Below are 24,418 nucleotides of genomic sequence, written 5' to 3'. Positions count from 1 at the left end.
GCAACCACGCCCGGCCGATACGTTCATTTTAGAAAGGCAAATGAGTCATAGAACAATTGGGTTCAGTGATGTTTGTAAAATAATGGAGGCTCAAATCCCTAGGTAGATGGGAAACAGTCAGCTCATTGGGCTAGTGAGCCAGGTGACCCCCAGTCAGGTATTGAACCTTGAACCCGGAGAACAAAGGTTTCATGAAATTACAGAGTGGTGATGTCGAAGAGAAAAAGCACTTTACAATTTTATCTATGCTGGGAGTTTTTCTAAATCATCTCACATCGAGTATCTATGGCCCCTCTCTATTTAGAATTTCGTTGTATGGTAACAGAAACTCCCGATTCTGTTTGCAGCCCATTAAGGGAAGAATTGGGTACTACTTAATGAATCAGGGAAATCGTTAATTGGAAACTCCCGCTGAGGAACAACTGGTATAATGTCACGCCTGCCCTTTACGCGATCTTTCTCTTCCTGACTTACCTGTTCCTAAAGTAGTACTGATTTCCTACAGTCGACGACCTAGCTTGCAGCCGGGCTAACGTGGCCATGGTCTTTCGGCCTTGGGTTTACAACTGGTGTTACTACCGGTCTCCATGGTAACTGGGCTAAACCATAGCTCATTCCCGGGGTCCGACTTTTTGTTCACGCCTCTTTCCTCTCACGCTACTTCCACTTTAAGAGTACTAAAAGAGAATTAAGAAATCTCTGTGTAGCACAAAAAGTTTAATTTATTTGTCTCTGTCTCTATTGCGAGTAGGAAGAGGGGATTATAGGAACGGAAAGCAGTAGACGCGGAGAACTAATGGTTGCTCCGGGCATCCGGTTTCCGCCTCCTGTCGGCTTCCGGAAGCTCATCTCAAAATGCTGAACTGCTCTTTGGAAGTCGCCGGTGCTGTAGTAGTTGGAGTCTGGTCACGGGCCTGAGCCTCGAGGCCAGGCTCCTGGGTGTCGTTAATGTTCGGGGCCGCCGGGCGCCAACCGATCGGAGCTCCAGCAGCCGGGAACAGCTGGTGAGGCTGGCGGCCCTGGGGAGGGGGAGGTCAGGGAAGGGTGTGATTGCCCGAGGCCACTCTGCTGGACCTGGAATGGAGGCGGGAGAGAGCTGTGATGGATGATCTGAAGACATCTAGGCCTTACTCTCACTCGTTCCTGGGATGCACGCAGTTTGAGGGAGCTCTTGGGTGTGTGCCAAAGATTTGTTAAAGAATACAGTAAATGTTTGCGGATTGCTTGTTTAACAATATTTTAGAAGTCAAGCTTCCTGTACTCCAGGAGCAATTTATCTCCTCATTGATTGTTGACAACACTAGGGACAGGAAGAATCTATCTTAATCTGGGCCTTATTCCCCACTCCTCTTTCAATATTTACCAGATTATATCAAATCTTTTGGAAGATACATTCCAGAAATGTAGAATTATGGAAGTTCAATAGTGGAAAACACATCACCCTCTTACCCCCTTTTTTAGAGAGAGGGGATAACCTACCTGTTTCCACCCTCTTGAACATTCTATTCAAGTTCAAGGGAGATGTATATGGGGATTTTCCAAGAACCTATAACTGTCAGGATTAAGTTTGGGGCTTGACTATGTCTATGGTATCATGTCACCAATGCCACGTTAGAATAATACATTGCTTTGACTTTTCAAAGTATTTCCACAAATTAATACACTTTATCCTATGACAGCCCTGTGATAGCAGAATATCACAAGCACAGAATATTCAAGTGCTGTGTCCAAAGTTGCCCTGTACATTTTAATCCTAGAGCTAGAATCCTGGTTTTGGGATTTCTAGTTGAACACTGTAATATCTGTCGTATTTTTCTCCCAAGCCCTTTTCCTCCAAACGTAACACGAGACAACCAGTGATACAAACAAGCAATTTTCCACTGAAAATCCTCTCAAACATAAAGTTTTGACCAACAAGTGAAAGAAATGTGGCTAAACGGTGCATGTTCATTCCTAGATTCTGCAAAAATTAGAACAGAAGGAATTTTAGTAGTCTGTGATCTCAAAGAATTATTTTTACATCATCTATCACTGAAAAGTTAAAAGAATACCTTATCCAAAATATTTTTAGTTGGGTGACGTCATCCTATAGTTAATTTTATAGTTAATATAGATTTGATTGTACTATTAGTAAATTATTACATTTTCCAGGGAGAAAAGCAGGGAGCGCTTTTTAAATGAACCAGTTTTTAATGGTATAACTAGCATAGAATGAAATGCACAATTCTTACATGCTTAATTTTACGAGTTTTGGCATTGTATATACTTAAGTAAACACCACACAAAACAAGATAATGGATTGGTCCATCACCCCACAGTTCCCTGTCAAGGATACCTGTCTTAATGTTTCACCGTTCATATTTCACCGTTCATTATCTTGGTGAAGTCAGGGAGACAAAATATCCTATGTAGATTGGTCTGCTCTTCCTAGGGTGCTATCGATTTGTAGGATAGGTGATTACATCAGAATATGATTGATTCTCTCAGCTTCTTCTACCTTCCAAATTATGGTTAGGTACTGAGAGAAACCTCCTTCAATTCTCTTTTAAAGGCTCTCTTGTCATACAACTCACCATTTCTTATGGCACCATAGTATAACAGAGTGGTAGCACTTAGTGTTTTTTAATGAAATTCTAAAGTCATTCCTGTTTTGTCAGAATGAACATGTTCCAGAAAACTGAATCTTTATTTTCTAGTCTATCTGTACGACCATCCAGTCATTCCAGATTTCTTAATGGAATTTTCTTTTTCATTAATTGAACAGATATTTACTGTATAACATATATGTTTGATCCCAGTAGTAAATTCCAGTCCCACTGGGAATACTGCTACTAAGCAATTAACTAGGTGCCAGGTTTTACAAATACGTGTCATCTCATGTAAATCTTTTGAGGTAGGTGTATCATTCTTTGCATTTTAGATAAGGTGACACAGAAGCAAAGATGGTTTAAGTAACTGGCCTAAGTATCATATTTGCAAGATGATTCCGGTATACCCCCCCAAAATTCTTAACCACTTTTATATGTTGCCTATGTGTCTGAATGAGATATAATATCTCAAGGAATATATAACCTAGCAGTTAGATACCCAAATTTGTTACCCAGTCTGGATTTTCTGACTTATTTAGCTCCCATCTTGACTTTTTCAACTTCTCCAATGTGGAGGTTGCTCTTTCAACTTTTAGGCACCAAATGGGTAAATGTAGATAATTTCTTTATTCAACTATGGTATTCTATTTTTTTTTAACTTTGTTATGTGGCTTTGCTTAAAAAAACAAAGCCATTAAAATAAACTATATTGACTCTGGACTTTCGTTTCTACATTTTCATTCCTATTTGGTATTTTGATTGTATTGAAATCTGGAAAACTGCATAGTCAAATGTGTACATTTTTTTGAATTAGTTGTTTTTTGGAGTTTGTTTGTCTTGAACTTTGTTGCATACCAGCAGGTTTGAGTCAGGTTTTTGTTTCAACAATTAAGAATCAAAGCAATAAACAGTATGATTTTGTTCAAGTAATTCATTAAATATAGCTTCTTAGCATCCATATTTATGTCAAGCTGTAAGCCTTTACATTGTCTTTGATAATTTTTCCTTAACTTCACATTTACTTAGCTAAAAACCTGGAGTGTCTGGCTTGTTAATGTAGCAGAAAATTTGGAATATGGATTGTCTAAAAGTTTTAGTCATTGTTTTTCTTTTGTTATTTGGTCAGTCATTTAGTCATTCATTGGTTTGCTCATCTGGCAGATTATTTTTGTAAAATCTGTTATGTGTCAAGCAGTATGCTACTTGTAATTAATATTTAGTTGTCTTCATTCTCATTCCTGTTATAGGAATTCAGGTTATATGTTCAGTAAATTTTTATTGAACAGTTACCATATATTAATATAAACATTAAATAAGTCTCATTTCCTACCTACTGTTTGCCTAATACGTTTGAATATATGCATATTGACAAGAGCTAGAATGAATTATTTATTAGATTCTAAATTTTTTTTTTTAAACTATTTCATATAGGCAGCATTTTCAATAGTTTATCTTTTGAAAGTAATTGAAGTGTAAGGAGAAGTTTGAATGACTCATGAAGTCATCTTCAGATTTAAATAATAAATGAGCTTGCCTTATTAAATCACTAATTTGGAAACTAGGGTTAGACTTTTTTTTTTTTTTCTTAAAGCCATTCATGGTTTGATTTTGAGCAAGCCATGGTAAAGAGGAAAGAAGACTTCCTGAAAGTTCCTATGGTGACAAAGGTGACAAAGTAGAAGCTGCCAGGAGCACCTGTGATTGAACACAAGTCAGTGGAGCTTTTGCTTCCTTTCCACTTTTAACTGGGAAGGATTATTTAATCTTTTTAAATTTACATATGTATATTTTTAAGGTGGAAGTAAGTCAGATACATGGCATTAATTTTTTGGGATTTAAAATTTTCTTTTAGTTTCATAGAGTCTTCAAGGAGTCCATGAACTTATTGAAATTGTATGCAACAAGTTATATATGTCTGCTATCCTTCCTTTTCCCAACATTCAGAATGCTTCATGACCTCAGAAAGATTGAAGGCCGTTAACTGTAATACCCTTAAGATTCCCAGTATGGTTATACCTTAAAAGCAGAATAAGTTGGGATCTTTTAGTGACCAGTTTCTCTTACTTGTGGGTAGAGGTCGTGAAAACATGAAATAACTTCTCTTGAACATTAAGTATCCACTCATCCTCAGAAAAATCTTTTCAAGGTAGAAATTATGCTGATTTTTATGATGAATAAACAGAATCAAAAGATAGGTAATTTGTCCAAAGTCCTATAGCTAATGAATATAACTGGAATTAGCTTCCAAATTCATAGCCTTGATTTCTAAGCTCATGTTCTCTGTAGTTTTCTCCCAGCCTTATTTTTTTTCCCTAGAGAATGGTGTTTCCTATTTATTGCCTAATATTAACGTAAAGTTGTAATTAATCATTTACATGTTTCAGAGTAAAATAATTCTTCCCTACCCCACCCTAGCTTTTTCAAAAAGACAGAAAAAGTTTACTTTTAATTTAAATAGGTAAGTCAAGGAACTTCTAAACTAGCATAAGTGTCAACATTTCGTGTTAGGGTTATTGATAATTTCCTAAGATAATGCCCACCCACTCCCCCACATATATGTAAAAGGAGAAAATTGAAGACATAGTCTCTTAATAGATTTCTAGGTTGAGATAAGGACTTATTTGATGAATAATATTCCCATTGAGGAGGGAAATATGTAAATTCCCATAAGCAGCAGAAATCTGAAGATAATTCTTATGGATCGTATGGTATGAAATTAGTCATAAAGTCATTAGTCATTTAGCCTTGATGTGGCATCTTGAAGGCTCACCATTTGCATGTTTAGTCACACATTTTCATAGTCTGCACTATTATGCATTAATTTTAATCTGCTTGGTTCAGCTGTTTGCTGCATACTTTTAGGACCAGCCAACTTTTTATAAAAGCTAACGTGATAATGGAGGCGTATAAGTCCAAGACTGTCTTTGTCTTAAGTTTGTGAGTAGTTTATAACATTCAGCAGCATAGTCCTTGACTATGTACTGTGTGTTAGTACAGTGTTTTTGTACACACTGAATTTTTATTCATACAGAAACTAATACATTAATGATTATTTGTTCCCTTAAATTTTTGTAAGCCAATTAAGCGGATGTACTTAACACCACGTAACTTTTAGCACTGCATTGCTAAAATTACTTAACTTTGTAGAACTGATAATCTACGTTTTAGAGAAGTAAAGATAAGAGTTTTACCCAGTACTAGGTGATAAACAGTATTTACTTTCCTCTTCCTTAACTAGTTACTTACTCGCTATAATCAATTATCCTTTAGTTCTATCCGGAAGGTTTTTTTTGAAATGGAGTCTCTCTCTCTGTTGTCCAAGCTGTAGTGCAGTGGCACAGTCTTGGCTCACTGCAACCTCTGCCTCCTGGGTTGGAACAGTTCTCCTGCCTCAGCCTCCTGAGTAGCTGGGATTATAGGTGTGCACCACCACGCCCAGCTAATTTTTTTATTTTTAGTAGAGATGGAGTTTCGCCATGTTGGCCAGGTTGGTCTTGAATGCCTGACCTCAGGTGATCCACCCACCTCAGCTGGCCTCCCAGAGTGCTGGGATTACAGGCGTGATCCACTGCTTCCTGCCAGTTTTTGTTTTTAATATGAACTTGGGTTTATTTATATATTGGGTTTATTATCAATATATTGCTGACTGACATTTAGGAGCTCATGGGCCATCAATCAACTTCCAGTTCTTAGGGTAGATTAAGCAGTAAATTAGGACTAAAGCTTCTTCCTGATTCTTCTTCCTTGAACCAGATATATTTGAAAGAAAAACACTTAAACATCCGCTTTTAGGAAAGCCTTTTTCTGAATTTATTAGAGCCTGCTGATAAGGAACAAAAGGATAATAGTTCACTTATTTACTGGGTATTGGGTAGAAGAAGTGAAACAAACAAACTTGATGTTTGACCTAAAATTTTTAAATAAAGCTTGCATATCAAGTCTTGGATTGATCATACATTTTATATTGCTCAGCATAATCCAATACCACCTGAAAAAACAAAGTACTCACCTGCCTGAGTCATTTCCTTTCATAAAATCCAACTTTAAATAGATGTTGGGGCCATAATTTTGTTTTGGGGTATTCTGTTCATTCAGAGTGTCTTAATAAAACTATTGATGAACTATTGTTATCTTAGACATTACCCAATATGAACTGTTCCCAGAAGATTTCATTTCCAAATGAGTTCTAAATGAAGAAAAATGGCTTTTACAATTATGAATATAAAAATCTCAAGTTAGTTAAGTGGTACATTCATTGAATTTAGTGTAATTCAAACTTTAAAACTGGTTGTTCAGCAAGTACTGATTTGTATAGAAAACTTCTATATTTCCAGGTTTCCCCTTTAATAGGAAAGTCTTATTTAAGAAACTATCTCTAGGATAAAGTGTTTTCATACATTGGTCTTCTGATACATCAGTGTAAACTGCCACGGCAAAGGAAATAAAAGAGCTATTGGTCATGTGACGGTCTCTTAGGATCACTTTGGTTTTGACCAGCCAGTAGGAGACAAGAATCTCTCTGCTGCCCAGGCTGGAGTACAGTGGCATGATCTTGGCTCACTACAGCCTCCACCTCCCGGTTCAAGCGATTCTCCTGTCTCAGCCTCCTGAGTAGCTGAGATTACAGGCATCGCCACCATGCATGGCTAATTTTTGTATATTTAGTAGAGATGGGGTTTCAGCTTGTTGGCCAAGCTGGTCTTGAACTCCTGATCTCAAGTGATCCTGCTGCCTCGGCCTCCCAAAGTGCTGGGATTACAGGCATGAGACACTGTGCCCTGCCGATGCCAGTTTTAACTGAGGGATGTTAGTGAAGCAGCTTGAGGTTAACTGACTATAATATTACTGACTCATTAGCATGGATTTTGGTTGGTATTGACTTGGAGAAGAGTCTAGTTATTTGAAACTGAAGGGGAAAAAGGTAATTTGAACTCTGAGTAGGACTTGTTAAATCTATATTTTTTCTGTGTTTTTATAGGATTTTTTTTAAAAAGCTTTTAAAAGTAATATGTAGTTGGTTCATATTTGAGTGACATCATGGAATAAATTGGATTCTTCTAATTACAGTATTTTTTAAAATATGGTTTTTTTGTTTGTTTTTTGAGATGGAGTTTTGCTCTTTTCGCCCAGGCTGGAGTACAATGGTGTGATCTCAGCTCGCTGCAACCTCCGCCTTCTGGGTTCAAGCACTTCTCCTGCCTAAGCCTCCCGAGTCGCTAGGATTACAGGCGCCCACCAGCACACCGGCCTAATATTTGTATTCTTAGCAGAGATAGGGTTTCACCATGTTGGCCAGGCTGGTCTCAAACTCCTGACCTCAGGTGATCTGCCCGCCTCAGCCTCCCAAAGTGCTGGGATTACAGGCATGAGCCACCGCCCCCAGCCTAAAAATATGTTTTATTTTCTCTCAAGAGAAGCAAGATAAAGTCAAATAAGGCTGACACAGTTTTCATGAGATTCTAGAGAAATTTTGTGTATATAACTGCTAATATTACTAAGAATGAAATTTGTTAGTATTAGTATTAGTATTTTATTAAACTATTGGTTACAGCAATACTTTTTAAACAAAATTAATTGAAGAGTATCAGATTTCGATGGATTGTATCAGGTGTACTAATCTTTTTCTAATGTTAGTACTATAAATTTTCTGTGCTACAGTAAAGCACTAAATTGTAATATCCAAAATAAACTGACTTTAATTAGATATTATATTCATACATCGAGTTAATTTCATGTTTTATTACTTTGAACTGGCCATTCACCCATTGATAAGAAAACCCTGTCTTCCAAGAGTAAGTTACTCCAGAACCAGATAATAGAGAGAAAGGATACTAATTTTAATACATGTTAAAGTGGCTTCAAGTGAATTTTTTTTAAGGTGCAATATTATATTCAGAGACAATAGGTCTTTCAGACTATATTTCTTTTAATGAAATAATGTCAAAGGAAAAGAACACAATATTCATTGTTTTAAGGGTAAAGGGCATTTGTTGACATAGATAATAGAAAAAAGATTCATTTGGCTTATCAATGTAGTCAAAAGTTGTAGCCTCTGTTTTGTTTGGCTTAAAGCTAATTCCTATGCGATACATATTTCTTTTAATCAAATTCAGTGTTCTAAATCCTGATTTGTGGGGCTGGGCATGGTGGCTCACGCCTATAATTCCAGCATTGAGAAGCATGGCGGGTGGATCACTTGAGGTCAGGAGTTCGAGATCAGCCTGACCGACACGGTGAAACCCTGTCTCTACTAAAAAATACAAGAATTAGCCGGGCATGGTGGCATGCGCCTGTAATCCCAGCTATTCGGGAGGTTAAGGCAGGAGAATCACTTGAAACTGGGAGACAGAAGTTGCAGGGAGCCGAGATCATGCCACTGTACTTCAGCCTGGATAACAGAGCGAGACTCCGTCTCAAACAAACAAACACAAAAAAACCTGAGTTGTATATAATATCCTTAGAAAGGAAAAATCTAATCTCAGTGGCCCTCCAGAGTTTATTTAAAATAGGTATGTGAATCACCACATTTTTTAAAAAGCTGTATGCATTAGATTTTTTGTTTATATTAAATACATTCAGAATGCCCACAGAAATAAATCTAGAAAATACCAATTCACATTAACCAAACACAATGCCATGTTACTTAGTTGCTCACAGTGTACATTTTACTAACCAGTACAGGGTTGGTTCTTTGAGCTCAGTTTACTTTCACCAGCTATACCACCCTGTCCCTTGTGTTGATTCAGGTCTTTCAACTCTTTTTTTTCTATTCAAAACAATATAATAGCTCCCTATGAGTCATTTGGGTTTTACATAGATGTATATTAAATCTGTCTTGAGGATTACAGTAATGCTACCTGGTGCTAAATTAATCATAAACAAAAATACAAACTGGCTACTGGGATTGTGTTGCTGATATTGGCTGTAGTTTGTTCAGCGTTGGAGCTCTGAAACCTGATTGCTGAAGTTTGAATCCTCTCTCCACTACTTAAATGCATCACATTGCGACAGAAATCTTTTGGCCTTTGTGTATTTCATCTCCCACCTCATAGGGTTATTGTGTGAGAATGAAATGAAATAATACATGTAAAACACTTAGGAATGGGTCTGGCAAATAGTAAATACACAAATGTTAGCAGGCGTATGTATGCATCACATTATAAATGGTAAATCCAGTTGAATCACAATGTGTGTTGTTTTTAGGTTATCATTAAAATGAAAACACAAAAGTTGAAAGCTGTTACAAGGAACTTGCAAAAGCCTGAAATTATTGACTGTTGGAGACTATACATGACTGTAGAGACTATATAGACCACAGATCAGCAGACTATAGCCAGTTATAACTTGATTCTATAAATAAAACTTTATTAGAACACAGCCATACCCATTTATTTATGTATTGCTTGTGGCTATTTTTGCATTACAGTGGCAAGTTGAGTAATTGTGGGAGACCCAATGGCCTGCAAAGCCTAGAGTATTTACTAGCAGGCCAGTTACATAAAAGTGTGCCTACTCCTGCTGTAGGCTCTAGAAGCTCTGTATGACTGTTGAGAATATTTCAATCCCTAGGTGCCTCTAGATCTCGATTTGACAAATGATTGCCTGTGGCCTTCATAAGAAGGGTACAAATCTCAATTATCTGTGATGTTTAAAAAATAAAACCAGATACCTTGGCTCTATGTCACACCAACTAATTTAAAATCTTTGGGAATTGGGTTTTAAAAGGACAAGTATAATTTATAAAAATTCCCAAAGAATGCTGATGCTTATCCTTGCTGACTACTGAAAAATTTTCATACTAGTAATATAGTTTAATGCTCTTAAAAAAGGAAAGCCTAAGAAATTGCTTCAGAGTGAAGTAATGATGGGCCCTTTTAAACCCATGAGACTGCAATTTGAATGCGAATGTAGTTTCTGATTCACTGGGTTAAGAGATTAGTGTGGCCTAAATAAATGCATGGTGTTGGTTAAACTTTCACATATATTACTAATCCTGAAACTACCTGTCTGTCTTTCTAACTGTCTCTTATATGATGGTAGTCACTGGTTAGAACACATGGTGAATAGAAGATTTCATGTTTCTTTTTTTACTTAGAGATTAGTGGGCGAAGAGGGGACTGAGAAAGTTCTTTCTGTATCTGCTGTAGGAAAACTGGCTCTAGAAAAGGGGTAGGAGTGGGCCAGCGGATAGGGATTTAAACAGAACTTTTCCATAATTATACAGTAAAAATATAAAAGTACTGGGATCTTTCATTGCTCATAAGCTTATTCTATCTTGGAAGTAATTCCTATGTTTAATAAAATAACTTATATAAGAAGAGGCCTAAAATGAATCGATATTTAAAACTGTAATATCTTGGATAGGAAAATTAGCTTTGAAACATTTTGTAATCATTATTAATTTTTGTCAAATTTAGAATGAATTGTCTGTTATAGAAAACGAGGTTACTGTGGTTAAGATTGACTATTTTCTTTTTTCTTTCTCTAAAAAATGAAGGCATTTCAGTAGAACCATGGAGGAACTGGTTCACGACCTTGTCTCAGCATTGGAAGAGAGCTCAGAGCAAGCTCGAGGTGGATTTGCTGAAACAGGAGACCATTCTCGAAGTATATCTTGCCCTCTGAAACGCCAGGCAAGGAAAAGGAGAGGGAGAAAACGGAGGTCCTATAATGTGCATCACCCGTGGGAGACTGGTCACTGCTTAAGTGAAGGCTCTGATTCTAGTTTAGAAGAACCAAGCAAGGACTATAGAGAGAATCACAATAATAATAAAAAAGATCACAGTGACTCTGATGACCAAATGTTAGTAGCAAAGCGCAGGCCATCATCAAACTTAAATAATAATGTTCGAGGGAAAAGACCTCTGTGGCATGAGTCTGATTTTGCTGTGGACAATGTTGGCAATAGAACTCTGCGCAGGAGGAGAAAGGTAAAACGCATGGCAGTAGATCTCCCACAGGACATCTCTAACAAACGGACAATGACCCAGCCACCTGAGGGTTGTAGAGATCAGGACATGGACAGTGATAGAGCCTACCAGTATCAAGAATTTACCAAGATCAAAGTCAAAAAAAGAAAGTTGAAAATAATCAGACAAGGACCAAAAATCCAAGATGAAGGAGTAGTTTTAGAAAGTGAGGAAACGAGCCAGACCAATAAGGACAAAATGGAATGTGAAGAGCAAAAAGTCTCAGATGAGCTCATGAGTGAAAGGTGACTTTTATGTTCTCTAAATATAAAAATATTTGTCTCCAGTGTTTGTGGTTGAATGTTTTATATTAATTAATTCTATTTTTAAATAATTATAAACTGTAATAATGATAGTGATATTACTGTTAACTATGGTTATATTTCCTTATAATTTATGATGTTTAGCACAAAGCAAAATTGCTTATTTGATTTATACAAAGTCTTTTGATTATATTATAATGACTCAGTTTTCAGCTACAAGGAGAAAAAGAAATGGATTTTCAGTGGAAAAGAATGTGCTTTTGAATAACAGCACGTTTGTAACTCAGAATTGGATATATAATTATTTATATGTTTAATTATAGAACTTTAGCTTTTGGTACTTTTTAGAGTGTCACAATTCATTAATCTATTCTGATTCTTGAAAATCAAAAGTTTATACCACTTCAACGTGTGTGGCTTGACATAAAAAATCTGTAACTTTCTAGGAATTCTGATCACTTATGAATTGTAAAACCTAATTTATAGGCTAGAAACACCTGGTTTTGTCATTAGAAAAATAGGAAAAACAATGGTCCTGTGGCAGTTAGTCTAATCTGTCTATTCTAGGAAGCAGGTATACTATGATGATAATTGTTAAGTACTATTTTGACAGCATCAAAAGGTAGGTGATCGTTTTTCTTTTATACTGAAGTGATGAAGTGATGTTACTTGCAAGAAATGAGAATGTGTTAACACTTTATCCTTTTAGGCATGGGTCTGCAAAACCAAATGCAGAACTATGAGCCAGAAAAAAACAGTCTGTAAAAACGGTCTGAGAAAGAGTATTTGATTTTTAATTTGTAGGACTGGTTTCTTTTTTTCTTTTCTTTTTTTTTTTTTTTTTTTTTGAGATAGAGACTCACTCTGTTTCCCAGGCTGGAGTGCAAGGGTGCGATCTCAGCTCATTTGCAACCTCCACTTCCTGGGTTCAGGTGATTCTCCTGCCTCAGCCTCCAGAGTAGCTGGGATTACAACACCATGCCTGGCTACTTGTTTTTGTATTTTTAGTAGAGACGGCTTTTCACCATGTTGGCCAGGCTGGTCTTGAACTTCTGACCTCAAGTGATTCACCTGCCTTGGCCTCCCAAGGGCTGGGATCATTTTAATCATGTGACTTGTGGTGAGCTCTCAATCTTCTATTTGGTTTTTATTTTTTATTTTTTTTGTTTTTTTTTTTTTGTTTTTTTTTTTTGCTTGTAAATGTGAGTGGGACATGGTAAAAGTTTATGGAATTATCCTTTTATTAGGCATGGTGTGCTAGTCATATAATTTTTCTAAAGAAGTAAAAATTACTTACATAAAAAATATGTGGCTGAGCATGGTGGCTCATTCCTTTAATCCCAGCACTTTGGTAAGCTGAGGCTGGTGGATCACCTGAGGTCAGGAGTTTGAGACCAGCCAGACCAATATGGTGAAACCCCATCTCTACTAAAAATACAAAAATTAGCTGAGTGTAGTGATGTGCGCCAGTAGTCCCAGCTACTCAGGAGGCTGAGGCAGGAGAATCACTTGAACCTGGGAGGTGGAGGTTATAGTGAGCCAAGATCACACCACTGCAACAGAGCAAGACTCCATCTCAAATAAATAAATAAATAAATAAATACATTTCCAGAGGGCTTTGAAAAGTTTATGGTATCTGTTTTTCTTGCAAGAAAATTGTCATTTTTATATGGAAATAAGTATTATTTGTATTGGGCCATTGTGACTTAAGACCACTCAACCTTACTTGAAAGTACTTGTCTGACTCAATTACCGGGAGGGACAGTACATGGCAGAAGATATAACATACTCAATTCTGGATTATTCACAATTAGATTACCAGCTTTTTGGATTCATTGTGCAACCCCCCCCCCCCCCGCCTTTTTTTAAATTTCTGGCTTTTATTGATCTGCTTTTTTATAGGACATGTAACTGGCAATGGAAATGAGATCAAACTCCCATTTTTCATTTCTTTTCATTGTAAAAAGTATTTGAGTATCCACTAGGCATGATCAGGCTACCTAGCAGTCCACAAACAGCCCAGGTACACATTTTCAGAGTATGTTTTTTACTCTTGAATCAATGTTAAAAAATATTTTTTCTCTGATGTAAAACTTATTTATAAACTATTTTCTGTTGTCACTTAAAATTAGGTGCAAATTCCTTCCGTGCTAAATATTTAAGGTATATTAAAGATTGCTAAATATTTAAGGTATTTTGGTAACAAGTATAAGTGTTTTCAAGATTACTTCCAAAGCTTTCCTACTACAAAAAGCTTTATATTTCATTGGGGTTGATTTATAAATAAGAGAAACTTCACTGTGTGGAGTGTGTTTGTGTGTGTGTGTGTGTGTGTATGTGTCAGATTTAACAAACATTTGATGATTAACTACTATTTACTCTTCACTGGTGGCACCTGGACTAATAATGGAGACTCTGTTCTCAACAGCTGCATAGTCTGGAATAGCCAGACAAGCAAATGATGAAAATGAAATGTGCTGAGTGGAAAGTATTAGTGAAGGAAGACTTCCTAAGGGAGCTGTGCTTTAAAGCAAGTACTAAGACTTGTTCAGGAATTGAGGGAGGCAAGAGAGGGAAATGGCATCTATAGGTAGAGAGCGAATAGCTTGTGCAAAGGCATGAATTGTGAAATGAAAGTGGTGTATTTGGGGAAGTGTACATACTTCGTTTTTACCAGAAATAAAATGGGATCAGAATTATGGCAAAAAGCATTTCTCAGAGGTCTATGTGCTACAGTAAATAGTTTGGATTTTATCATCTTATAGTCAATGGGATCAGTGAAGAGTTTTTAACAGTGAAGAAACTCAAGTTGATTTACATTTTTTCAAGACAGTGTGATCTTTACAGCTGTATTTTATCTTTGACCTCCAGTCCATGCTTAAGTGGGAGGTGAATTATGATATGATAGCAGAGAGAACTAAGTATTTGAGAGTATTTGAGACCAATTTTAAGAGTTAGAATCGACGGGAGGCTGACTGACTGTATTTGGGAGGATGAATGAGAAAGAGGACTCTACAGAAAATATAGGAATTGAACAAATTGGGGCAAGTGATTGGTATTAGTGTACATATATTTGTTCATCTAGCATATATGGAATATATTCTCATCCAAATACCATGTTATAAAATTCACTCCAAAAAGGTGAATCTCCTAGGAAAGGGTGTCATTGGAGATAAGCCGTAATGACTGTCAACTGCTGAAAGTAAAAGGCTTGCTTCTATTTAAGTTCTTGTTCTGATTTATTGAACATAGAAATACATACGTAATGTACACGGAGTGACTCTGGATACCAATGAGGTGAAATGTTAATAAAGATACATGTTGTATACATACATGCCAACATACCTCAAAGTAGGACAAGCATCATTAAGGACTAAGAGCTGGAAGAGAGGGAATCCTGATTTCTTTGTATCTTCAAGAGCTTGGACAGGTGGAGAGGGAAGAGAGTGGAGATAGGCATACCACTGTGAAAAGAACATAAACAAAAGGACCAGAGATGGGAATAAGAAGATTTAGATGGAGGCCCATCCATAGAAAGTCTTGAAATCTAAATCTAAATTTAATTCAACAAGTGTTGAAGTAATTTTAGATTTTTAAATAGAAGACTGTTCTATAATGTACACGTGTGTGTGTGTGTGTGTGTGTACATTATCAACTACTTTTTTGAATTGATATAAATTTACAGAAAAGTTATAAAGATAGTTCGGAGAGTTCATGTATATCACATTCCCATATATCCCAAATCCACTTTCCCCTGTTGTTAATATTGTACATTACTATGGTTAATCTCTCACAATTAATGAAACAAAATTGATACATTTGTAAGTAAAGTTCACAGTTTATTAGAATTTCCTGTGCTATTATTTAATATTCTTTTTTTGATTTCAGAATATTATATTGCCTTTAGTCAACTTGTTTTATTTTGAAAAGATGAACCTAGCTGTATGTAGAATAGATTAGAGCGGGGTAAATCTGAATTCAGATTAGAAGATCATGGTCTAGAAAAAATAGCTTATCAATTCATAATGCTTTGTCTGCAAATCTGAACTCTGAAAAGTTATGAAAAACTAATTCATTTGTGGCCAGATTTAATTTGACCTGTACCTAGTGTGGATATTCATTCATTTAATTGAAAAAAATATATTAATCTGTTTTATGGAGTACTATCCCAGACTCCTCTGAGGCAGTCTAGAATATACCTTGCTAAAATTGGAATAATTCAGAATTTTAAATACATTTTGCCTCAAGCGTTTCAGAAAAGGGACTGTGACCTGAGGTATATATAAGACCCTTCATTTGAGTTGTGTTAATGGGGGGCACACAGGAAAGAGGAGAGTATCCATAGTAGTTTAGACAGCAAAATGTCAGAAAGATAGTTTCTGAGATGATTTTAATACTCTCATATTGTGGTGCATAGAAGACCATATATATTTGTAAATAAGAAAATATGGTTGTGATGCTCTTAGAGAATTTTTTTTTCATTACCAATTGCACAATATAGGGAGCTTCATACAGCACTTAATTTGGAAGAAAGCTAGGGAGAGGTCTAAATTCAGAACTCCTTGGAAGAATGTGCCTCTTAAGAAATTCCTATATTCTTCATTAATATTTATTTTTTAAGAAATCAAACAGAAACTGAAATTATATTCAGAAATTGTATGTGGATTTAGATCTCACCTATAATTTTAATGCTAAACTTCTTGATTTAAATATTTTAATTAAAAAAGGGATGATTTCCTGATTGGTTAAAATTAAGAATTACAGTAAAAATAAAATACATGAGAATTTTTAAAGAACATCACTAAATTTTCTTTAAAAGCTAAGCCTCTCATTATATGACCTTGTTCTCCTGATATTTTAAACTAGACTATCATATAAGCATTACTTCTATTAGAACTAATAGTAACAGTTTGTTTATGTTATTCAAATATCTACTGTTTGTTTTATTTGTATGTTAGATTTGACTCTGGAGCTTCTGTGGTAGCAATGAGAGCCTGTGTTATTTTTGCACATTCCCCCCTTAATATTTGTAATATTCTTTTATTTTGCTTAAAAGTGACCTTAACTTTGATATAATGAATTATCACCAGTTTAAACTTTTTTCTTCCTTGCAAACTAATAGAGTGTTGTGAATTCTTAAGTAATGTCTTCTCCAGAATATTTGCAAATGTGGTTATGAAAAGTAATCTTATCCTAGTCCCTTGTATTTCATGTGCTGAAGAAAGGCTTAGCCTGCTTTTGATTGAGACTTTTCCCATTTTATTGAGCAGTGGTGTTCCAGGCTCAAGCTGAATTGCATGGCGTAAGAAAGGAGCAGTGAGCATTTGATGAAAACACATAATAAAATGCATCAATTGTGTCAGCATCTCGTTGCAGTCACATCTGGCTTACTGTCAGGGTCCCATTAGATTCCTGTGGTTTTATGTGCCAAAAATAATATGCTCTGTAGTGAATGGAACCAGGATATTAGCAGTTTGATTTTTTAAAAAATCATCTTATTTTCTTTCAGATCTTTGTCAGGCTTAAGTTCCATCTCTGAGCTGCCATGTCTCTTTAAAATTTTACGACTGAGAGATCAATTGTTCTTTTGATCTGTTTCTTTCTTTTTCCTTATTACAGTGATTCCAGCAGTCTCAGCAGTACTGATGCTGGATTGTTTACCAATGATGAGGGAAGACAAGGTACTGAAATGATATTTTTTCTCTCTGTGGAAAATCTTCTTCATTCTAAAGTTGTGCTTATTACTTGTTATTTCATAAGTTGATGACTGCAATCCATTTACCTTACACACATTACTTAGTGAACTAGGATTTAGTATCGTAGCTGGTTTTTTATATGCTATGGAAGGTGTCCTGTCTTCATGACCTAAGTAATCGATTATCTCCAAAAGCTAGTATGTAGAGCTAATAATATTAAGGAAGGATTATCTTGTTTGAGAAAGCTTTACGTACCTTTTTGATTTTCTCTCTTTTAGCAAATTTGAAAGAAACCAGTTCTTATTCTCTACCTAATTCCAAATGTACTTAAAACTGTTTAAGCATTCATAAAGGTGGATTTCCAAGTCATTTGTCATTTTTATTCAACTGTGACATTAATTCATTCTATCCAGTTTGTAAGTAATTAGATGATTTTTATGAATTCAATATTGTAAACCATTAAACAGAAATGTCTTGCAACTTATATGTTTTCCATCTTTGAAACTTTGGGAAGCTTCAGTCATTAACATGGCAGTATTTTGAAGCTATGAAAAATTTAAAACACCCTAATAAGGGGCAGGATTAATCCTTAATAGGATTAATTTCATTTAGTCACACCTGTTCATGATTGTTTCCCTTTTTACACTCCACACAAATCATGAAATTAATACAGACAAATACCTATCACAAACGTTCTCTTCCTTTCTTAAGAATACATTAGAGGAAGACAGTAAGTTCCAAGTGAAAAACACTAACATAAATTTTAAATTATAAATTTATTTAATGATGTTATAAGAAAAGGACAAAGTAGTAGCCGCCTACACTTTTTTTCTTAGTCTGTTCATCCTTTTGGCAGTACAAAAAAACGTAAATGAAGTGATCATTCTTTTCTGCCTACTTATAAACTATTTGTCTTAGATGAATAGGTACATAACTATTTGAAAGGCCGTGGACTTTGAAGTTGATACTTTGCTGAAATATGTTAGAATACTGGGGCTAAATGCGAGGGTAACTACTTTGATAATATACTTAAATTCTCATTAAAATACAGATCTTTCCTCAGGATTGTATTATAAACATGATATTGGTAATGAAATAAAATGAAAAAAATATAAAAATAACTTTGACAAGCCTATCAATCTTTGATAAGGGTGGAAGGGCTTACAATGATATGCCAGCATTTACTGTGAACTTACTATGTTTCACATTGCTAAGTGTTTTTCTTGCATTTAAGTTCTTAATTAATTCTTAAAATCCCTTTGAGATTCCCAGTTTTTTAAAATGAAGAAACTGACTCTAATAGAGTAGAAGTAACTTTCCTGGTGTTGCAGAACACTAGAATTCTAATTAGTCTGTCTGACTTCAGAGCAAGTTCTTAACCAATGACTATTTGATTTCCCTATTGAAGAATAAAGTTGTGTATTACATCAAAAATAAAATAACTTTATTTTTCTGTAATAGTGTTGGAATTCAGATATGTAGTAGTCAGTTTCAAGTGAGGCCCTGTTTTTTCTTATGCTTAAACCTGATCTGTGTAAGTTTAATATAAAGCTCAGTAAAAGTCCTGATATCTAAGTGCTGTTAATTGTGTTTTTTGAAAAAAATTTTTTTATTAATTCCCCAATAGAAACAAGCTGGTGACTCTAGTTTTTGAAATGCCTTTAATTTTTGATTCCATCTTAGTTGAAATATAGCTATTTCTCATAAAATAATTTTCAACTGAAACTTAAGAGTATTTTTAGTTTTCCTTTAAAGACGTTTGTTGAAAGAGATTTTAGAAATCAGAAATATCTTTCTCTAAAGGGAAACAGTTTATGACAATCATGATGACCCTCTTAGAAACCAGAATTAGTGGTGGCTTCTCATAATCAAGGGAAGGAGACTTTAATGAATCTCAGATCATCTTCAAAATGCTATTTGTTTCTTTCTGTTTTTCTTTTCTTTTTTCTCTCTTTTTTTTTTTAACACAAGGTCTCGCCCTGTCATCCAGGCTGGAGTGCTGGTGGTACGATCGTAGCTCACTGTAACCTCAAACTGCTGGGCTCAAGGGATCCTCCTGCCTCAGACTCCCGAGTAGCTAGGAGTACAGGTGCATGTCACCATGCCCGGCTAATTTTTAATCGTTTTAAAATAGGGTCTCGCTATCTTGCCCAGGTTGGTCTGGAACTCCTGACCTCATATGATCCTCCCACTTTGGCCTCTCAAAGCACTGGGATTACACACATGAGCCACCATACCTGGCCTGTCTCTCTTTCTTTTAAAAGCCATCTGTCTTCTGTATTTTTGTCTCTTCATAACTACTTTTTCTTCAAAAAACAAAATACTGATTCTCCCCTATGGCACATTTCAAACTGAATTTTCAATTGATCATTTATTGTTCCATGGTTACACTCATGGATGTTCCCAAAAGTCAGAATTATTGGATAGTGTTGGGCAAAAACATCTCACTTATTTAATATACTTTCTTCATAAACTCTAAGGTATTGTCACTTTTCATTCAAAATCAACTTTTTCAAAACTATTTCTTAATTAGCTTAATGGGATTAATTTCATTTAGTCACATCTGTTCATGATTGTTTCCCCTTTTATACTCCATACAAATCATGAAATTAAGCTAATAATATACCCATATCTGCTGCAAAGCAAGGGTTCTACAGTTTTAACACTTTTTAATTCCCGGGAGCAGATTAAGGTTTGTTTTTTCTTAATGTGGAAGGGGTAGTAACTTAAATGGATTTTCTAATAGGTTTTTCCTAAGGATTAACCAGCTTATTATTGTTTTTCACATTTTAAAATTGGTTCGAAAACATAAAATTTTGTGTTTTTGTTGCTGACAGTTTCTTACAGTCTTAAGATAATATTTCTTAGGTAAAGCTGTGGTATAAAATAAAAAGTTTTCCTTATAGATTATATATGCAGTTATCAAATAAAACATAGGATCCCCAATTAAATTTAAATTGTAGGTAAATAACATGTAATTTTTTAGTACAAGTATGTCCCATGCAGTACTTAGACATATTTCCACTAAAAATTTAATGCAAGTATTGTATACTTATATTAAAAGTTAGTCATTGATCTTAAATTCAAATTTAACTGCCATCTTGTATTTTTATTACGTAAGACTAATTGTGTAACTGGATGATAAAACTGAATCTTTGGTGGGGGGGGTTTCTTGTATTTATACAGGTGATGATGAACAGAGTGACTGGTTCTACGAAAAGGAATCAGGTGGAGCATGTGGTATCACTGGAGTCGTGCCCTGGTGGGAAAAGGAAGATCCTACTGAGCTAGACAAAAATTTACCAGATCCTGTCTTTGAAAGTATCTTAACTGGTTCTTTTCCCCTTATGTCACACTCAAGCAGAAGAGGTCAGTAGCATTGGCTCCCTGGTGGATATAATGGGTTTAAGGTCAATCTAGGAATATTCATTCAAAGAGGATAAGATAAAGTGGAAATTAGAGAATATAAAGACAAGATGCTGTAAAGAAATATATTGGCCACTAATATAGCTACTACATTTATCATGCTTTCAAATTATTTGAAAAATTGACTTGCTTTCTTGCTAGACTTATTGAGAAAATGTTGAAATGATAGGAACATGAATTGGGAGAAAAGAAAATGGGTATTTATTACTCTAGTGATTAAACACTGGTTAGTTAAGGGCTGACTACATTAGTACTTTGCTAGGTATTGCTCCAGTTTCTTTAAGTGTGAGTTTTGCATTTTCCCAAATAATATTCATGGCATTCACTGCCACCACCAACTTACTTTTCATTCTCTATTGATAGGATCTTCTTCTTCTATGCTTCAGCGATCATAGAAAACTTCTAAATTGAGTACTTTGATTTTCCAGGTTTCCAAGCTAGACTCAGTCGCCTTCATGGAATGTCTTCAAAGAATATTAAAAAATCTGGAGGGACTCCAACTTCAATGGTAGGCATACTTTTTTTGTGTAATTGTCATGTTTGGAAATGTTTCCATTTCTATGGAATAAAAAGCCACATCCTCATCCTTTATTCATATTCTAATGTTAAACTTAAAAATAATCCATTTTTTTGTAGGCTACAAACTGGACCAGTGAGATTCCCCTATAAACCAAATCTTCTAATGCTAATAAATTAGTTACGTTTTGAACATCTGGGGAATGACATTCGAGGGAACCTGGCTCCTGTCCTCTTCCCTGGAGGAATATCATTGAAGTGAGAGCCTCTTTGATGAAAAGATGGGGCTGTTTTTGCTGGAGGACTGGTATTCTAACTTTTAGTCAGAAGTGAACCTGACGGGGGAGGCTTTCTAGGGATCTAGGTTGGCCCAGGGTGGATAGAAACTACTGTAAATTATATATTTTTCTCTTTTATGATTTTTTTTTTACATTGAATCCATTTATGTATACTTGCTTTGCCAAAATGCTAACAAAGCTAGAAAATTTTAAACTTCCAGATCTGACAAGTATTCCTTAATGTTTATATTGTGACTGATTAAGAATTAATTTTTACATATCTGACTGTTGTAAATAAAAATCGTGATGCGTTGACATATATGGTTCATTTTTAGAGAAGTCTTATATAACCAGCATTATTTAAAATATTTGCATTTTACTCAGGGTATTTTAACAAGGGCTAAGATGAGTAGTAGGTGAGGTTGATAATCTTTGCTGGAGTTTGTATTTTGTTCAGCTTCCTTTCTACTTGGGTAATCTGCTCTGTATTGCAAACTCATTGTATTTTATAGTATAGCTTTCATTGTACTGCAAAAATCATCCTCGTTCTAAATTAGCCACAGTGATAACTAGTCTGCAGTAGTAGAAGCATTTACCTTTTAAATTACCTGCTTTGTCTGATACCTGAAACACATCAAAATTATTATTTTGGTTTAGAGCTTAATGAAACATGTGAAAGCTGGTATTTTTAACAAATACTGTGTGATTCTGAATCATATTGTCATGTTTAAAAGTGAGAGCTGCTTGTACATCTTTAGAATGGCAGACCATATGTGTCACTGTGAGTGTCAGAAATACTTGCATGAGCTCATTTTCACCAACCGGGGGGAAAATGTAATGTTTCTATTGATGGTATAATTTAGACACTATAATAAGTTCAGACCATTTGAGTTCTTCAAAATGGTTATATTAAAATGATATTTTTATTAAGCTTCAATAATGAAAATGTGATTTAATATGTGTATTTTTATATTATTGTATGGATTAATTGTTAATTCAGCATTTAATGGCTAACTTAAATATGATTGGAAAAGAAACTTCAAGTTGCCATTGCTTTTACCTAAAGTTTTCAAAATCTGAAAGATTTTAGCAAATGCATTAAGCAGGAATGTGTGACATCTCCTTTTAGATTGCTTGTCTAATTTGGAGAGATTAAAAATGGTAAAATGCAACTTTGAGTCTCTTTACCTTTGCATATTTAAAGTGATATTTAAAGGTACAATAGTGTGGTGTTGGTAATTGTAAGTAAGCTTTTCTGTGCTGTGTCTTTGGAGTAAAAATTCATGTTTTTTTTCTGAATTACATAAATGCTTTTGTTTTATTTTGTATAATGACTGTCTTTTGGATCTGAATAAGTCACTTTAAAACCTTGGCCTATGAACTTTGCCTTATCAATCATGAATCTAGATGAATGCTATCTAGTTCTTGGTTCAGTTTTACCTATTTTTATTTTTGGTTCACTGCTTGCTTGAGCATAGCTGGGATTTGTAGCCCATTTTCTAGGCTTATTGCAATCTCACTGTGGTATTTTATAGAAGCTATTACAACTGATAGGCTAGCTTCATGGTATTGATGATACATGGCTTAACCATACTAAAAGCTGCCTTCCCTCTCTAAATTGTAAAAAGGTGATTAAGTTTCACTTGATGGAGATATACTATATATGTGTGTTTATCATGGAACTAGTGCATTAGGCCATAAACTGTTTTTCTGGTCTATGTTTTTTGTATTTAAAATTTTACTGAAGACAATGGACTCCTTTGGGTTTTCTTTCTTTCAACCCTGAATTGTCCTTGTTTGGATTTTTAAGTACTGTAATTTTTTTTTTTCCAATAAAATCTCTGACTTGGGCAAGAAAGGTAAGAGTTCCAATTTGTGCTGATATTTCTCTGATTTCCTTTGCTAAGTTTTCGTTGTTGTTCTTGTTGCTTATGCTGTTTATATTATGTATAACTATAATATGTAGTTTTAAAAATCATAAGCTTGACCGGGCGCGGTGGCTCAAGCCTGTAATCCCAGCACTTTGGGAGGCCGAGACGGGCAGCTCACGAGGTCAGGAGATCGAGACCATCCTGGCTAACACGGTGAAACCCCGTCTCTACTAAAAAATACAAGAAACTAGCCGGGCGAGGTGGCGGGCGCCTGTAGTCCCAGCTACTCGGGAGGCTGAGGCAGGAGAATGGCATAAACCTGGGAGGCGGAGCTTGCAGTGAGCCGAGATCACCCCACTGCACTCCAGCCTGGGCAACAGAGCGAGACTCTGTCTCAAAAAAATAAAAAATAAAAAAATATATAAAAATCATAAGCTTACAAAACAGTCATCTTTACACAGTACCCATGACATCTGGTAATAAGAAGTGAAATTTAATGGCCTTAAACTTTCACACTGGAAAGCCAGATTGTTTTTAAGACATATTAATTTTCTGAGCAAAGTCAAACACATGGAACTGCAACCCATTAAACAGAAGGCCAACAAAAGGTTTCTTAAGCAGATGAATGATGACTGCATAAATATAATGAGGTAGTATCTTTGAAGTATAATGACAGAGGGAGAATCTTTTACTGAAATATCTAAACTTTTTTGGGGGCAAGTTTTCAGTTGTATTATAGTTGATTCTGACTATTTGACATAATTGTATTCTATACATTTGCTGAAAACATTGAATTAGGGAATACTGAATC

At 35.3% G+C, this 24,418-nt stretch overlaps 2 protein-coding genes across 19 annotated transcripts in view; one reads left to right on the top strand and one right to left on the bottom strand.

The window, feature by feature from the left end:
• Nucleotides 1-568, bottom strand: part of SPATA17 (spermatogenesis associated 17) — a 229,169-nt gene extending 228,601 nt beyond the window's left edge. For both annotated transcript variants that reach the window (XM_045397234.3, XM_065541898.2), the window contains exon 1: nucleotides 475-568. In XM_045397234.3, coding sequence (XP_045253169.2) covers nucleotides 475-542 — 68 coding nt within the window. In that variant the 5' untranslated portion in view covers nucleotides 543-568. The remainder of the gene's footprint in view (nucleotides 1-474) is intronic.
• A 261-nt stretch (nucleotides 569-829) lies between these two features.
• GPATCH2 (G-patch domain containing 2) overlaps nucleotides 830-24,418 on the top strand; it is a 201,853-nt gene continuing 178,264 nt past the window's right edge. For 8 of the 17 annotated variants that reach the window (XR_010585592.2, XR_010585602.2, XR_012428693.1 and 5 more), the window contains exons 1-5: nucleotides 830-1,175; nucleotides 11,086-11,802; nucleotides 17,440-17,501; nucleotides 20,703-20,885; nucleotides 21,371-21,450. Coding sequence is in view for 11 of the 17 variants with exons in the window: in XM_065541882.2 (XP_065397954.1) it covers nucleotides 1,102-1,175; nucleotides 11,086-11,802; nucleotides 17,440-17,501; nucleotides 20,703-20,885; nucleotides 21,371-21,450 (1,116 nt within the window). In the remaining 6 variants the exon portion in view is untranslated. Of the gene's footprint in view, nucleotides 1,176-11,085; nucleotides 11,803-17,439; nucleotides 17,502-20,702; nucleotides 20,886-21,370; nucleotides 21,451-21,578; nucleotides 23,595-24,418 lie in introns of those variants that run through there. The other 9 variants (XR_012428691.1, XR_012428694.1, XR_012428695.1 and 6 more) reach the window with 3 other exon arrangements.

The sequence above is a fragment of the Macaca fascicularis genome, chromosome 1, assembly GCF_037993035.2.
Source record: "Macaca fascicularis isolate 582-1 chromosome 1, T2T-MFA8v1.1".
Taxonomy (NCBI): Eukaryota; Metazoa; Chordata; class Mammalia; order Primates; family Cercopithecidae; genus Macaca; species Macaca fascicularis.
Note: the sequence above shows the minus strand (reverse complement) of the source record. Positions and strands in the feature narration are given on the sequence as shown.